The sequence below is a fragment of the Trachurus trachurus genome (genome assembly GCF_905171665.1).
Source record: "Trachurus trachurus genome assembly, chromosome: 6".
NCBI classification, from domain to species: Eukaryota; Metazoa; Chordata; class Actinopteri; order Carangiformes; family Carangidae; genus Trachurus; species Trachurus trachurus.
In genome coordinates, this window is record NC_139897.1 from 5,242,532 (window position 1) to 5,259,044 (window position 16,513).

Below are 16,513 nucleotides of genomic sequence, written 5' to 3' on the forward strand. Positions count from 1 at the left end.
TTCCTTATTCATGTATCTGTTGTTATCATGTGCTGTTACTGGTCAAACACAGTAGGCTACTCATGGTCAGATTTGAGGCAATGGGGAGGCTCTGATTGGTCCAGAAACAGTCATGCAGAAAGAGGGATCAGGGTTGTGCACAGTTACAATATACAGTGGCATACAAAAGTTTGGGCACCCCTGGTCAAAGTTTCTGTTAATGTGAACAGTAAGCAAGTGAAAGATGAAATGATCGCCAAAAAAACACTCTTTTGCAATATTTTAAGCAACATCAGTGTATTATTTTTGTTTTCTAAAGTTTTAGAGTGAAAAGGGGAAACAAAGCAGCACCCAGAGGGCTACTATGCACTGACTATGCATGGGGCCCAAACCTTGTCCTTTCCCGTAATTTTGAAAATGTAAAAAATGAAAGTTATGCTGTTTAAAATGTAAAGGGATTTCTAACTTTATGTCTTTTGGGGATCATTTCATCTTCCACTTGTTTAACTGTTCACATTAACAGAAAGGGGTGCCCAAACTTTTGCATGCCACTGTACACAATGTATATTAGAAAGTACATGTTTATCTGGCTAGCCTTGCAAAAGTAAAAATACATATAAGTATTAACCATAGACTGTGGTAAACAGTTAACATAAGGTTTCATTGAAAGATTTATCGTAGATAAGTCACTATAATTACGCTACAGTTGTTCACAGAATGAGAATGGCCAGTTTATGGGGCATTGCCTAATTTCATTGTCCTACTTGTGCTAAGCAAATGTTTGTTGATGTTTGTGGTGAACGTGCAGAAGACGGACCGTCCACTGACTATATTCCTACAACTGTTTACATGTCGGTCGTTCATAAGATTTACTGCGCGCCACTACAGCGCACACGATCATCACGTGTGTTGAAACGCGGCGTGCAATTGGTTAACACCGCGCATGCGCCGTACCCTTTGTTCCGTAGCGTAAAAGCCCGGAGAACATTGCTGGAGCAGCGACTGGAGGTGTTCATTCACGGGCTTCTCGAAATTTCACCTCCCCGTTCCCTTTCTATTGAACGTATTTTCAGGTAATAGATTATCGTTGCGGTCCATTCGCCCAAAAGCGGGGAAAAGGTGACCCGAAAGGGGGTTTGTTGTGCAGTTTTCTCGGCGGTCTTTTCTGTGAGCGGCAGACACCCGGACGCACGCTGATGGCGGTCACCATCGAGGACCTGTACCGTAACTACGGGGTCCTTGCTGACGCTAAGGAGGACACCCTCAGCCAGGTAAGTTTAGCTCTCTGTGTTCATTTTTAAACACCGTGCAGTCGATAGTATTGCTGCGTTGCTACGGGACCTTCGTTTGGTCCCATTGTTGATAACTTTGTTGACTTACATAACATTGTTGTGTGCGTGCTAGGCTATCTGTAGCTAACACAGTGACCAGGCTAATGTGAACAGCCTCACCATGGCGACCCTTGAGATAGCTGTTATTGAATTGACCATCGATACTCAATAGATTTAAATCGCCCCTTTGTTTATTTACCCCAAACTATTAATTCAATGGGGATTACCTTCAGGTTGATGGAAAGTTTAACTTAAATGTCGCCATGTTTAATTCGTGAAGAGCAACTTAAATAAAATAAGTAGCGATTTGAGGTGACCAAGTCGTGCATATCAGAAATAGAAATGTATTTACTCCATTTTCCTTTCGAGATATCGAATGGACAGGACTCGGGAGTCTTTTTGCAGCTTTACATGGCTCTTCTGTGATGTAGTGGGACTGAGAGCTCCAGAAAACTCTCAACCCTACATTGACCCCACAGTACAACATCAGTGTCTATTGTCCTGGTGGAAGCAGACGTAACTGTGATGTGGTTTCCCCCCGCAGATTTCACAAATAGCCCCTGAGAATCACACACATAGGCTGAGGAGTAGCTACACTCCATGATTCATAAACACAGATTCGCCTTCAAAATCATTGTATTGCCTCAAACATGCCGTATGCTCAGGGGTTTTTAACACAACCAGATGAAATTCTTACTCCCTGTTTCTTAAACCACCACCCACTGTTAGGTTCAGTATGCACTGATTCATGGAGTTCTACATGAAGGTGAGCTGTAGACCAAAACCAGTCTGTGTCTACAGGTCATGCCATGTTATAATGTGAATCTCAACTGTTGTATGTTTTACACTTGTTTATGGCTCTCTGGCTCTTTTTTTTATTCTACAGCACAAAGATGCCTACCAAGGTATCCTGGATGGCGTAAAGGGAGGCCCTAAGGAGAAGCGCCTGGCAGCACAGTTTATCCCCAAGTTCTTCAGCAGCTTTCCAGAGCTGGCCGACGCAGCAATCAATGCTCAGCTTGATCTCTGTGAAGATGAAGATGTGTCGGTGAGTGTAAAAAGACACAGGCCTGCATACATGCGCAACCAACTAGAATCAGTGGCTGGAGCATTTGTTGCCTCGTTTATCGAGTTGTCTCCGGTGAAAATGGAAAATTTTTCAAAGTGACCGTGTCAATGTGCACTTGTCTTTGTCCAGATTCGACGGCAGGCCATCAAGGAGCTCCCACGGTTTGCAACTGGTGAGAACATCCTCAGAGTTGCAGATATTCTCACCCAGCTCCTTCAGACAGGTATGGGATGCCTCAAGACGAACTGTTTGGGCCTGCAACTGATTTCATTGCTGGTTAATCTGCTGAATGTTTCTTTGATTAATCATTTAATTATGTTGACTGCAAATTATCACAATATTATGAAAGAAAATTTCTATATACTATAGTGATATACTTGTATAATTTGTGACATGTTTAAACAGCATGTTTCATCTGTTCAGTGATGCAAAAACATAAAAGATATATTCTCTATTAGTCATATAGTTTTGTTTACATGATTCATGGCAACGATCCATTGAATGTCAGGATCTGTTTATCTGTTAGTATATTTACTGGACAACCAGCAACGACTTTTCAGTCTGAACAGCAACTTGGTCTCTTGATTCTGATATTTATTATATTAAATTAATATAATTAAAAAAACATAGGAAACTGAGAAGAGCAGGATGTTTGCCCTGTTTCCCCAATAGTTTTTTTGAATTAACCTTTTAATTCACAATGTCCAGAATCAGTTAATTTCAATGGAATTCTTCATGAGTCAGATGAACACCAATCTTGTAGAAAGTGCTTCTTATCCTTGGAATTTCAAGGTCTGAGCAAAACTGTTGTTTCCCTGAATATTATATATATGTATTGTGTAAAGTGCAATCCACAGCTGACTTTCACAGCTTTACATCAGCAAACATGAGCGAAGCTCAAATATGTGATCTCTAGATTCTGTGAGATAGCCAGACTCAGCTCAACAGCCCGAGTCACAGAAGTCAACATGTGGTGGTTTACTTCCTGGTTTACAGGATGGTCATCTGGCTCATTTGGCCAGTAATCATCAGCATTATCTTTTAATTTATAATATGACCTAGATATGCAGAAAAGCATGTGCAGCCATCCTGCGCATCATGCAGCTGTAACTGAGCCACTGTCTACACAACAACTGCTCAGCATGTTTATGAGGAAAATACATGGTCTTTGTTTTTGTATGTATCGGTTTTCTATTCAATCCAGCCCTGGTACTGACTGCTAACAAATCTGTGATCTTTTTTTGCTTGCAGATGATACTGCAGAATTCAACCAAGTGAACGTAGCTCTAATTTCCATCTTCAAGATAGATGCTAAGGGTAAGTGCTGTTTCCTCTTATTCTTGAGCTAATTAAGAGTCTTGTATATTTGTCACTAAATCAGCCTAGTTCAGAGTTGTGGTAGAAAAGATAGTTTTTACTCTTCTTGTGTGGGTACTGATTCCTCCTGAGTGAGTTTACTTTTCTACGTGTTGACTTGTAAGCTGTATTTTCTTCAGAGCTGAGTCAGAGTGAGTGTTTTTGATCATTATGACCCTCGTTCAGACCGGAGCTGGCCGTTGAATTTGTAATCCTGCTCTTGCATTGACACAATCCCGTGTGCTCCTGATTGTTGCCCAGGTACTCTTGGAGGCCTCTTCTCTCAGATCCTGCAGGGAGAGGACATAGTGCGGGAAAGGGCCATCAAGTTCCTGTCAACCAAACTGAAGACCCTGCCAGAGGACGTCATGACGAAGGAGGTGGAGGATTACGTCTTTGCAGAGACGAAGAAGGTTAGCATACAATGTAGAGCTGTTGAGTGATCTCTGTGAAGCACCTATCATTTACATTCAAATACATCATGTCGCATGATGGACTAGACTCAGATTAGGTTAATAGGTGTAGTCTGACACTTCTTTATTTTAAAACTTGCATTTGTTTGGGAAACTTTTAAATTGGTGTGTATATAAGGGCTGTCAATCCCCCCCCCCAGATCAGATTCAAATTTCTAATGCTTTTTTTTTCGTCGTTCATTATATACACTTATACCAGCTTGTTATTACACCCCGCGTCCACTAAAGGGCATTCCAACCAAATCTGTTATGTAACATTGTCAATACACGTAAGTTTTACCAACTCAATATAAAAACTTCAAGAAGGGAAATTAAAATATAAGTAGTTGTGCAACAGATCACAGTTGATCTGTGATTGGCACATAAGTGGTCTGTGGATCAATTGGTAAAAAGAATGTGTGCGTATATAGTGTGGGAACATGTAGGTGCAAAAAAACTTGTAAATTTGAAGCTGCAGCTCTACATCGGCACAACAACAAAATTGTTTGTTGACTGCCCCGAATATCTATCGCGGCGCACTATGTTAATTTGCGTGGTTGCGGAAGACACACATTAGAACGTCAGTTTTCACCTTCGAAGAAAAACAACTGTTCACAAATGGCCTCATGTGTCTCCAACGACTTGTCGTTATAACACAATAGGGCACTAACGAAGTCGAAACCCATCTTTCCACCAACGACTGTCACTCTAACGACTGTCGTTGGCACATGGAACACAAAGGGTTCCAGTGACATCATCGGTCTTGTGAACGCGCAAAACAAATACATCGTTTTCATAGTGACACTTTTAGAATACAAATAAGAATTACTTTATTAATCCCTAAAGGGAAATCAATTTGTCTGTCCTCTACCAGAAGAATAAAAAAAGACAGAGAGGTGGATGCAGATTAAACGTGGTGATGGTGGATATGTGATTTGGTGGATGCTGGTCTGTGCAAAAGTGGAAGAACATGCGTTGATGAAGAACCTGTCGTTTGTAATTTGCTGCCTGCCCAGGTGCTGGAAGATGTGACGGGAGAAGAGTTTGTGCTGTTGATGCGCGTGGTGTCAGGCCTGCGGGTGCTGCAGACGGTTCACGGCCGACAGCAGCTGGTGGAAATGGTGGTGGAGCAGGCGTACCTGGAACAGGCCCTGAACCCGGCCGACCCCGACACCGTGGACCGCCTGCTGCAGTGCACGCGCCAGGCCCTGCCTCTGTTCTCTGTAAGTAGGACGGCTCAACAGTTTCCATCATACGGCTGGTTATAGTTTGCATGCTTTTATATTTGGATACCATTCAGTCTTCAGTCTTGTAAACCACTACTGAGTAGATTAAACACATTCATTAAAAAATCTCTAGTTACATTGCCATGGCTGTGATTTGCTGTACTCGGATAATGAATTAATCGTTGGCCCCTCCCGTCTTTTAGAAAAACGTCCATTCCACACGCTTTGTAACGTACTTCTGTGAACACGTGCTGCCCAACCTCAGCACCCTCACAAGTCCTGTGGCTGAGCTGGACATTCAGCTGGAGGTGAGTTCTTCTTCCTACTGTCAAACTGGCAATGGGTATTTTCATTTTTTTTTTTGGTTCATTGATGCCCCTGGAATGACATCATGATGTGGCCAAGCTGTCTTATGTTGTGGAGGCCTGAAGTAAATTCTACTCATAAAGCCCAATATCACAAATGAACTTCAAAAGGATTTTACATTCCTGACAGTATCTGTTCTTTATGTGGATAAAGAAAAAGGGATCCCAGGTCATGGTCAGGTAGACATGCACTGTATGTGTCCACCATAGATCAACATGATTTGACCCCACAAACTATAACAAATAGAGGACATGGGGTATTTAAATAAAAGAGTGTGTGATGTCTTCAGACACACTATATATTTTATGTTGACTAATTGGTAATCCATATGGAGATTTTTTGTTGTTCTTTTTAAACGTAACTTCGATCAAACAGTCAGTTTACTGGTGTAAGATATTTCTTAGAATTAAGAAAGAAGGTTTTAGTAATCTGGGCAAAAGGTCAACACTCGTGAAAAAGTTAAAGTTGTTTGCTCTTGTTTTGCCATAATCCCTATAGTCTTAGGGGTAAGTTCTTTACCTTTGATTGTCGGTACAAGCTATTTTTAGATCATCCAAGCTATGAAATAATAGTGTATAATTATGTAACATTACTGTATGATACAAGAAGCAAATACTCGGAACTACAAATACTCGGAATACTCGGAGGCATAATGTTACATTATTATTTCATAGTGTGGTGAATGTGCAGGTCACAACTTGTCCACAAGAGCGTTTTGGAGTTGTTGGATTCTGTATTTGATGAGTTTGAAAAGGGAAATGCGAAAATACGTCCACTGCAATAGCTGAGTAGCTCATGTCTCTGCCCCACTGATCTAAAAACAGCTTGCACTGACAATTAAAGGAAAGGAACCTTCTCCTAAGACTCTAGGGATTATAGCAATGGGCCAACTTGCCAAAATGTTGAACTATCCCTTTAAACACTTGAACTTCTAGGTTTGTAGTTAATAGTTTGAGGTGAGATTTTTAAGTTGGTCCACCTCCTTTGCACCTCGATGAAGACATTCTAGGTTGAAACTGGTCTGTGCTTGTTCAATGAGTAGTCGTGTTTGTATAAAGTCTTTTAACTAATAGCCAAGTGCATGAAGTTTCTCCTCTTCTCTCATGTTCTTATTATTCTAAAAATCAAATGTAAAGACATGGCTACTTTAACTGTTTGTTAAGGTAAACTTCCTCCCTCCTACTTGCCCTAAATGTTAAATCCAGTGGCTTCAAGTTGTGTCACCAATAACAGAATTCCCTGACCCACTCCAGTTGCCACTTTTCAGTTTGCAGCTCCAAACTTTTGTTCCATTTCTTTGTACTAAGAGGGCTTAATCAGCTTTGAAGTGTCCAAACTGGTTGACTGTTAGACAAGAACAGTAGTTTTCCGACCTGGATTTATTTAGCCTGGAACGGCACTTCCATCCCCGGGAGCCCTGACAAATATGGCCACTGGTGTGAGGTCGATACTCCTAATGTCTGACATTTGGTGAGCGGTTGTAGTAGTAAACAAAGTCAGCGTGGCAGCCACCTGTCAGAGGTGTCAGCCAAATGCATGTTGTTAATGGGTCATTAGTCTGCACCACGCAACACTGTTTCTCATTAGCAATGGACATTCCTCTGTGTGTGTGTAGGTGCTGAAGCTGCTGGCCGAGATGAGTCCGTTCTGCGGAGACATGGACAAGCTGGAGGCCAACCTCAACATGCTGTTTACCAAGCTGCTGGTGAGAACACACTGTCCTGTCGTAGCTGGACGGAGAGCAATACCAGCAGACACACTTCATCAAACACCGAGCTTCCCCCCGTCTGCTCTGACATTTTCCTCCTCTTTTAGCATCACCTTGTTTTCCATAATGTGTCTGAGCAGTGTTGATGTTGCCTGGTTCAGTGAAGTTTCTGCTGTTGGTCTCATTTAGGACTGTCAATCCTCCCAAATCAGATTTGAGTTTCTAATGCTTCTTATGTTAAATATTCAAATTATATTCGGATTTGTAATGTTGTTGTTTTTTTAAAGCTCATTATACCTATACTACAAGCTTATTATTATGTCCCGTGTTCACTAGAGGGCATTCCAAACAAATCTGTAATGTAACATTTGCAACACACTTTTACTTTTACCAACTCAATATAAAACTTAAAGAAGGGAAATTTAAATACTATAACAGACTTCTTACGAAGTTTGATCTGACAGCCTCAGTCTCATTACTGTTTATTGAAATATGTTCATATCTGCATAGAGTAGGGCTACATGATAACAAAAACATTGCATTTATATGATCATTTTTGCTTTTCATTTTCACTTGGAAAATCTACAGCTACAGATGTTTTGATTTTTGCTGGGTCTTGTACCAAACAGTAAAAATAAAAGGTAAAAGACCAATGATTCAGGGACAGTTTTAACAACGGCCTAGTAGTATATATCTTTGTTCCTTATTTATTCACTTTTGGTTGGCCCATTACTCCTCAGCCATGTCAGTCATCTCTTGTGAATGCCTTAGTTCAACAAGTACTAGTAGCTCCAGCGTAGGACCCACCATGATTATAAAATCACTTTTCCCAGTAGATTAAAACCAGTTGCATAAAATGTGTTATGGTACACCCTAGTTGTCTGAGGTGATTGTAAAAGAGAATGTTTCCTGTTTTTGCAGGAGTTCATGCCGCTGCCACCAGAGGAGGTGGAAAATGGAGAGAACTCGACAAGCGAGGAGCCCAAACTTCAGTTCAGCTACGTAGAGTGCCTCCTCTTTGGCTTCCACCAGCTCGGTAAGAAGCTGCCAGACTTCCTCCTGGACAAGGTGGACGCTGAGCGCCTCAAAGACTTCAAGATCAGGTGAGGGGCTGACACGCAAAAACAAAACACTCATAAGAAACTGCAGTGTTTGATTGTTGGGAATGCATTGGCACTTTAAATTGACTGCCCTCTGTGTTTCAACAGGTTACAGTACTTTGCCAGGGGCCTGCAGGTTTACATCAGACAGCTGCGAGTCGCTCTGCAAGGCAAGACAGGAGACGCTCTGAAGACAGAGGAGGTAACAATCAGCTTCAGCAGAGACTTGATCACTTATTGCATACGGTCAAGAAAACATGAATATGCTGGAAGTCCTGCTGTAAACCTCTGAGTCTAACTTGTCTTTGTGTTGATCAGAACAAGATCAAAGTGGTGGCCCTGAAGATCACAAACAACATCAATGTCCTCATCAAGGTAAGGCTGGCCATGCACACTGAGGGCTGACCAATACACAAACACATACTGCTGCTTCAGCATTAGTGTGTGTTTGGCACCGCTCTGTGGTCGGTTGTCATACTGAACATGGTTGTCATACTGAACATTGTTGTAGCTTCTTTCTTTTTTTTTAATCATTTCCTCACATCCACTTTTACAACAACAATACTTCAACACCCATTAGAACCATTCATTTTACAAAAGTGGTCTTAGTAGACAAACAGCATTAGTTTTTTTTATATATGTGCATGTAAAAATGAATCAGAAAATCAAAATTTAGAATAATCAAATACAAACAAACAAAAGAAGATGACAAAAACACCAATATATCAAAATAAAACTAATCATGGGTTTCAATTCCCTTTGCTTAGGTACACTTAATCAGTTCATTATATCAACCTATACATATCTTTATCAAGCACCTCTGTGTATCACTTATGATCCAGTTCTTATCTTGAAACAAGCAAACAAAAAGCCCCTCTGAGTTACTAATGCATTTGTTCCCCCACCACCTCCGTTAATGGTAACAATCTTTCTATAAACACGTCCTTCTGTAATCTCAACATGTATGTAATTTTTTCCATAGTGTAAATATTTCTTAGGAAGCAACAGACACCGTGGACCGCCTGCTGAAGAAACATTGTTGTATCTTAATGCAGATTTTGTTCACCTCAGTTAAATGAGGAGAAACAGGAACACTTCACAGTTGTGTTGTAATGCAATGTACCAAGTTCTAGCTACACCTTTCCTTTTGTCAACTCAAACTGCATTAGTCACAGAAGTATTTAGTGTAGACTTTAGTTTTCATTACAATGTAAATTGTTTCCATTTTTCTGCTCACTTGCATGTTGAGAGCTCAAAGTGAAGACTATATTATAGCTGATTCTCTGTCTTTTGCAGGATCTCTTCCACAACCCCCCATCATACAAGAGCACAGTCACTCTGTCCTGGAAACCGGTCCAGAAGGCAGAGGCAGTAGCGTAAGTCTGCTCACAGTCCATACAAACACTTTTCATTGAGCTGTTTCTGCAGCAGCTCAGATCTTCATCCGCTCTCCTTGTTCATCTTTAGGCCGAAGCGTCCGTCAGCTGAGGAGATGGGCTCTGGAGCCAGCACAAAAAAACAGATCTCTCCTCTGCCCCGGAGGGATGCACGGCAAATCTACAACCCCCCCAGTGGCAAGTACAGCGCCACAATTGGCAATTTTAACTATGGTGAGAGCACACGGTGGCACTTTTTCCTTGATTTATTGTTTGTGTAAGTACCTTCCTGCTGCACGGTCATCTTTATGTGATGCTACACATGGGCATATTTGAGCTACAGTGTTTTTTCCTACTATTATTTTTGTTTCTGTTAAATATATTGCATGGAATATTATCCAGTCTCTTTTCTTTAATAGTTATAATCAATTTTAGTCACTTCTATGTGTGATAGTTGTAGTCAAGTTTTAGTCAATGAAAACTCAAACAGGTTTTAGTCAGTTTTAGTTAAAAAAAAAAAAAAAAAGTATAGTCTTAACAAATTAATTCAATAAGTAGGCTATTGAAGGTTGCTGTTGGGTAGAAACCTTTTATCTCCATATTTCACCTTTTTTCCAACATATTTCAACAGTTTTTTTCATGAATTGATGTCACACAAGTTGTGAAAATAGCAGATCTATAAGTTCAATATATTGCAACACATTGTGAGCTTGTAGATCGGCTATTTCCACCAATAATTACAATAATAAAGGAATGGTATGCAATGTTTCCACCCAACAGCAAATACTTTCTGGTCTAATGATTATGCATTAGCCTACACACAGATAAAGTGGCAACAGTAGTGCATTCAGTTTTTTTTCTGATGGATTATATTTAAAATACGTCCATATAGGCTACTGTATCTTCTCGTCGAGTGCCGGCAGGTGTGTTGAGCAGAATGTGCGCTGCATGCCAGGTGGGCGTGACCACACAAGGATGGAGATACTTTTTAGTTTTAATTGACAGATTACACGCACAATAAGCAGAAATGTCATGCATTTTGAACGTCTGACCACCCCACCCGTCAGCACCGCCGAGCGGCTGCACCGCGGTCACCGGATCTGATCGCTGCCTGTCACTCTAATCACAAGCACTGGGCGCACCGCGGCTCGTCTCAGCAGCGTCATTATATTTTTTGGCAGAGCCGTTGCTAAATCGTGTGAAGCTTTAGAGCAATGACAATCCTCAATATGAAATTTAGAGGCGATCGCACAGCCCTACCACTACCATTTACGTCCATTCTCGTCTCATCAACAAAAATCGTCATGTTTTCGTGATCAAAGAGCCATGTTTATCTCGTCACCGTCTCGTTATCGTCATGAAAAAAAGGGGCGTCAACGAAATAATTTCGCTATCGTCATCGAAAACGACACCGGTATGCACCTCAACACTCAGCATTTGTTGGGCCTCAGTGATTGAACTTCCAAACTGAAGTTTTTATTTGTCTGCCTCCAGAACGCGGCGGCTTCAGGGGGGGCCGGGGACGAGGCTTTGGAGCCAGAGGCAACAGGAGCCGGGGCCGAATCTACTGAAGACACACGCACACAAATACATATTGCTCTTTGAGCTGCATCACATCAGGATCTTTTCTGCACCATGACGGACTATTTGTCACCTCCTTTCCTCCTTTTTTTTTTAACAGGTCTCCAATTCTGTCTCTTTCAAATGTGCACATACAGGATTTTTTTTTTGAAGTGGGGTTGGGGGGTGGGGGCTGGGGCCTGGGGGCTGGGGGTCTCCTGTATTTAGAAGATAAGACAATGGGCTCAGATTTTTCTACCTGCCATTTCAATATTTACTTCCTGTAATCCTCTTGGCCACGGCTGTAGTTCAATAGATCCAGTAAGACTAAATGTTTTTCTTTCCTTAATTTTAAAAAAATATTACTTGTGTATTTTTGTGGAACAAAAGACTGCCAAGTTGTAATTGATTAATATTTTTGTCAGATTGTCGTAGGAAAAGATAAAGATCCTCTTGTTTTGCAACATGTTGATGAATGCATTTCTTTCTACCTTTTTATTTAATCTTGTTTTTTTTTTGTTTTTTTTAAATTAGAGCTTGAGTTGAATTGGCTGATTGTGTTACTTTGTATGAATCAATGATTCATGATCATTGGATTTTTATCATAAACTTGTATGGAACTATGAACTTGTGTCCTGGTTTATTGCTGAAATCTTGTCAGGGATCAGGACCCGCACCAGTCGGCTGCTTCTAACTTCCTCTTTCTCAGTCAAAACCTGACTTACAGGTTTGAAGTCTTTTCCAAACTTGATCCACCCCCCCACCCCCATTCTTCCTTCTCACTCTCCATTCACTCGCCAAGTCAGTTATCCTGTGTCCCCTCCCGTCTTTCCTTTCCCTTACAGTTTCATGTGTACTCGCCTATATCTGTACCAAGGCGGTGATGAGAGGGTAATTTTAGCTCACAGTTCTGTATGTGCATTTAGACGACACGGCTGTCTACACTACTGCAGTAAGGCTGTGCTTCCTCTTTTTCCTCTGCGCGTGTGTGTGTACAAAAAAAGGAGTAGAATCAGGCTCTCTGTAATTGAAGCGGCTATAAATAGTTGCTGCCATGTTTAGATCACATTTTATTTTACACACCCTGGTGGCGGAGGCTCTGCCGGCTTTGTGCACGTTCAGCCATGCACGCGGTTTCCTACACACAAACACCTCATTCCAGTATACTTTAGGGCATTGCAGCGACTTCTCTCACTCCCCTTTTTGAAGGACATAAGTTAAGTGCTCATATCTTAGACTTTATACCATTGTCCCAATTTTGAGTGGCACTCCTGTGTTACAACATGTGACTTTTACACAATCAAAATCAACTACTGGCTGCTCTTAGAGTTTGCATTCAGTTAATGTTTTCTGTGTTTCAACACTTGTATATAAATGTAGCCGTGGGCTGCAGAGATACCCTAATCCTGTGATCTGGTATCTCACGTCTGTGTCTACATTGTGTTCTCTTGTCATAGTTTTATAGTCTCTGTCCACGTGGCATGTGAGCATTTGATGTGAAAGATGCCAATGATATTGGATTTAGGGGTCAGACTAAACTTGGTATCAGTTTGGGGAGAAATCCAAGTCTGATCCTCATCCTCCACCTGCCTAATTCCTCATTCCTCAACCTAAATCCTAGTCCATATTTTGTGTCATCCTAAAGTAACCAGATTTTTTAATCCTGTAGCATACGCAGTAAAGAATAACACGTCAACATGTGCTCCAACGGCTCTAAAATTTCTCAGAAAGACTGAGACGAATGCTCAGTTATCTGCCAGTGGGAGCTACAGGTCTGCATGTGAAGACACGTGTGTGTGCTTGTGTGTGTAGGTGGATGCTTTGGAGGAGGAGGGGGAGGAGAAGCAGAGGGCTTAAACTCTATTTTCTGAATTGACTGTGGCAGTGTTGTGCAGAGAGACAGCTGAATGATTTCAACTTCTATATCTGCAGTTCATTAATACAAAAGTTACAAATTAATGTATTACCACAAATGCATCATGCAATGATTTTTTTTTAATGGTTCTGCACCTTCAGTATTCAAGCAGAAACCCTGTATTACTATGATGCAAACTGCATCATGAGCTGCAACGTGAGGCTCATTCTGTGGGGATGTGGAAGAAGACAAACCATGGAAACTCAATTTTTTAGATGTAAAGTGTTTTAATGCAACACCTAAAACACTGAAAATGTCTAAATCCAGTCTGTAATGTAATGTGACATGTATGTATTGACTGGAAATGTTGCTTTTTGTGTGTAAAGGTAGAGATTTCACCAAGCTGGAGCATCGGAGCTCCTTCACTGCAGAAAAATAAACGCAATGGGAAGAAGATGCTCCTCCATCCATGCATTGTCTCCTCTCCTCTGCTGTCGTGGCGGAGTCTCCCCTCTAGAGGGCGATGGAGACCAGGGTTTTCCTCGCAGAGCAACCGGTTCTATTTTTATCCTCACCCAAAGAGTCACTTAAAGCTTTCATGATGTCTTTTTTGTCTCTTTGTGTTTGTGCTCGGGTTAAGGCACATGGAGGAACACTGCGAACCGGCTGAGCAAAGAAGAGAGGGAGACAAAGAAGAAAACGCTCTTAATCACAAACCTTGTTTTTCATGAACCACTCGCAAAAATCCAGAGATAAAAAAAGCCTGACTGTGTGTCAGGTACTGGTCCAGCACTGTGCTGAGTCAATGGGAGGAAGTAAGGCTGCAACAGTGAAAAGGAAACACATCCTCCATCAGCTATAGAAGCTTTGCCATGTTGGTGTTTGGTGAGCATTATGTAGCTATTTGTTACAGCAGTGGGGTCTTAATATCAGAATCAGAATCAGAATCACATTTATTTGCCAAGTATGTGCAGACATAGAAGGAATTTGACTCCGGTTTATTGTCACACACTTGTACACACATAAAAAGACATAGAATGAGGACAACAACTGAGCAATAACACAATACAACAGAGAACATGCACAAGTATATGATTAAGAAAAGTGGCAGTTGTGCAAACAATATAAATAAATAAACAATGAAGTAGTGCAATGAGATAAATAATAAATAAAATACTATAATATGTTATTTATAACATGGTTGTATTGTGATACCTACAGTAGGCAGAATATGGCAGTGACAGTGAGACATGAAATTAGTATTATCACATACATTTCTTCCTGATGCATAGATTTCTACCTGTTTTATGTCTTACCCCCCCTTTTTTTCTCCACCCCTGTTGCAGGATAGTGGTGTACTTTTGCAGATGTAGCCTACTGTACATCTGGCACAAGCACCATGGTGCGTTTAAGGTCTGAGCTCCAGTTCCCCTTTCAGGCCAGTAGGGGGCGGTATGCAACCGAGATAAACCCTCTCCTCATTGATCGTGACCAGGTATTTCCCAAACCAGCCCGCCAGTCAGCCAGCCAGCCAGCCAGCCATCCAGCCAGTCAGTCAGTCAGTCAGTCAGCCTGCCAGCCAATGCCTAGCTGGCACATGCGTTTGCACGCACACACACGGCGGAGCTGAAAATAATCAAGTGGTGGAGGAGGAGTGGGCGGCAGCAGCGGGAGAGGAAGCAAAGACGACCCTCAGAGAGAGAAAGAGAAGGAAGGAGCGACTGTACGAGTCCATGTGAGAGTAGAAGTGAAGGTAAATCAATAGTCCTGAAGCACTTGGTGGAACTCGATGGGTTTCCTCACTTTATTATCAACCTTTGGGAGGGTGGTGGTGATGAAACAAGGTCTTCATCATGTCCCCCAACACACTGCGTGAATGGGTGGCTGCTCCCTGCAAAACCAACCATACAGCTTTTACACTTTGGTTTTCATGGTTCTGTTTTATACAGCACTGATGAAGTTTTAGACATGATCTGTTGGGGGCAGAGCACACTACTGTCTTCTAGTGGTTATAGTTCTGTGTTGCGTTCAGGCCCAGCAACAGGGGCCTAAGTTTAGTGTCCTGAAAGAGATGGGACCTAAACATGCTGCTTTAATAGTTACAAGTCATGCACACTACTATTGTTCTGTTTTTCACCTGACCTGCAGCCTGTCGCCTATACTGCAGGCCACAGTACAGTCGTTGACGTAGTTTCTAGTGTAACCTTGCCTTCCCACAGCCCTACTTTGTTTTACACCACAGTTTGTCACCAGAATGCAAAAGTTTCTCTTTATTGGTGTTCACAAGAATGCTATGGGAAATAGACCAATAAGGCCTGTATACAGTTGGAGTCTTTACAGCTAGTGGCCCTATAGAGAACCTGCAGCTGTGGTGGTTGGGCTGGACTTTGTCAAGAACGCATTTCAGAAATGAAAGAACAACAACAAAATTGATCATACTGATACAGCTGTCGATATTAGGGACATAAAAGGACAGGAAACAGAGCCCATGGGCCTACCTCTCCCAATCTCTTTCAGATCAGACATGATATAGACCTTCCTTTTTTTTATGGAGGACAGAATATAGGTCCTATCCTATGGAACAGGTATGGGCAAACAATTCCACAAAAGGCCGGTGTGGCTGCAGGTCAAACTGTGTGTCCTTGATTGGTTGGAACAAAAACCTGCAGCCACACCGGCTCTTTGTGGAATAGTTTGCCCATGCCAGCTATGGAACATAGGATGTGATACTGACAAATCTGGTATCAGTTAGTAGTGTGAGCACCAGCTTCTTGTGATTTCCTTCCTTGACTTGATATCATACTCCCTTTTTTTTTTTAGGAGACAAGAACAGGGCCGTAGAAGTGTGTGCTGTGCTGTGGAGCTGTCCATGGTGCTGATCCAATAGGAACTATCCATGCTGCTGACTTGACTGGGAATCCTGAGTGTAACTACATTGAAGGCTTGTTATTTGTCTTGAACCGGACTCAGGTGTGAATGAATGGTGTGGCTACTATGTTCACTGGTGTACGTGCAAGGCTTCAACAAGTTGACAGTGTTCAGCTTGACAAGATTCCTGATGTGAGGAGATAGACCTGCTCTTTTCTATAGCCTGTTGTTCCATGGGGATAGGGGCCGTTGTATAGGGGAGAAAGG

The 16,513-nt window shown here is 41.8% G+C and overlaps 1 protein-coding gene across 2 annotated transcripts; it reads left to right on the plus strand.

Annotated features, from left to right (window-relative positions):
* The first annotated feature begins 964 nt into the window (after positions 1-964).
* On the plus strand, positions 965-12,108 carry api5 (apoptosis inhibitor 5). Of its 2 annotated transcripts, none has more exons than XM_083973022.1 (14): positions 965-1,254; positions 2,204-2,358; positions 2,509-2,602; positions 3,631-3,696; positions 3,997-4,148; positions 5,204-5,410; positions 5,617-5,721; positions 7,395-7,484; positions 8,409-8,590; positions 8,696-8,789; positions 8,906-8,962; positions 9,884-9,963; positions 10,055-10,197; positions 11,458-12,108. In XM_083973022.1, exons 1-14 carry the CDS (start codon positions 1,176-1,178, stop codon positions 11,532-11,534), a joined length of 1,581 nt encoding a protein of 526 aa, XP_083829148.1. In that variant the 5' UTR covers positions 965-1,175; the 3' UTR covers positions 11,535-12,108. The 2 variants fall into 2 exon arrangements, with proteins under 2 accessions (XP_083829148.1, XP_083829147.1); XM_083973021.1 differs by having other exon boundaries at positions 965-1,250; positions 2,197-2,358.
* Positions 12,109-16,513: the final 4,405 nt, after the last annotated feature.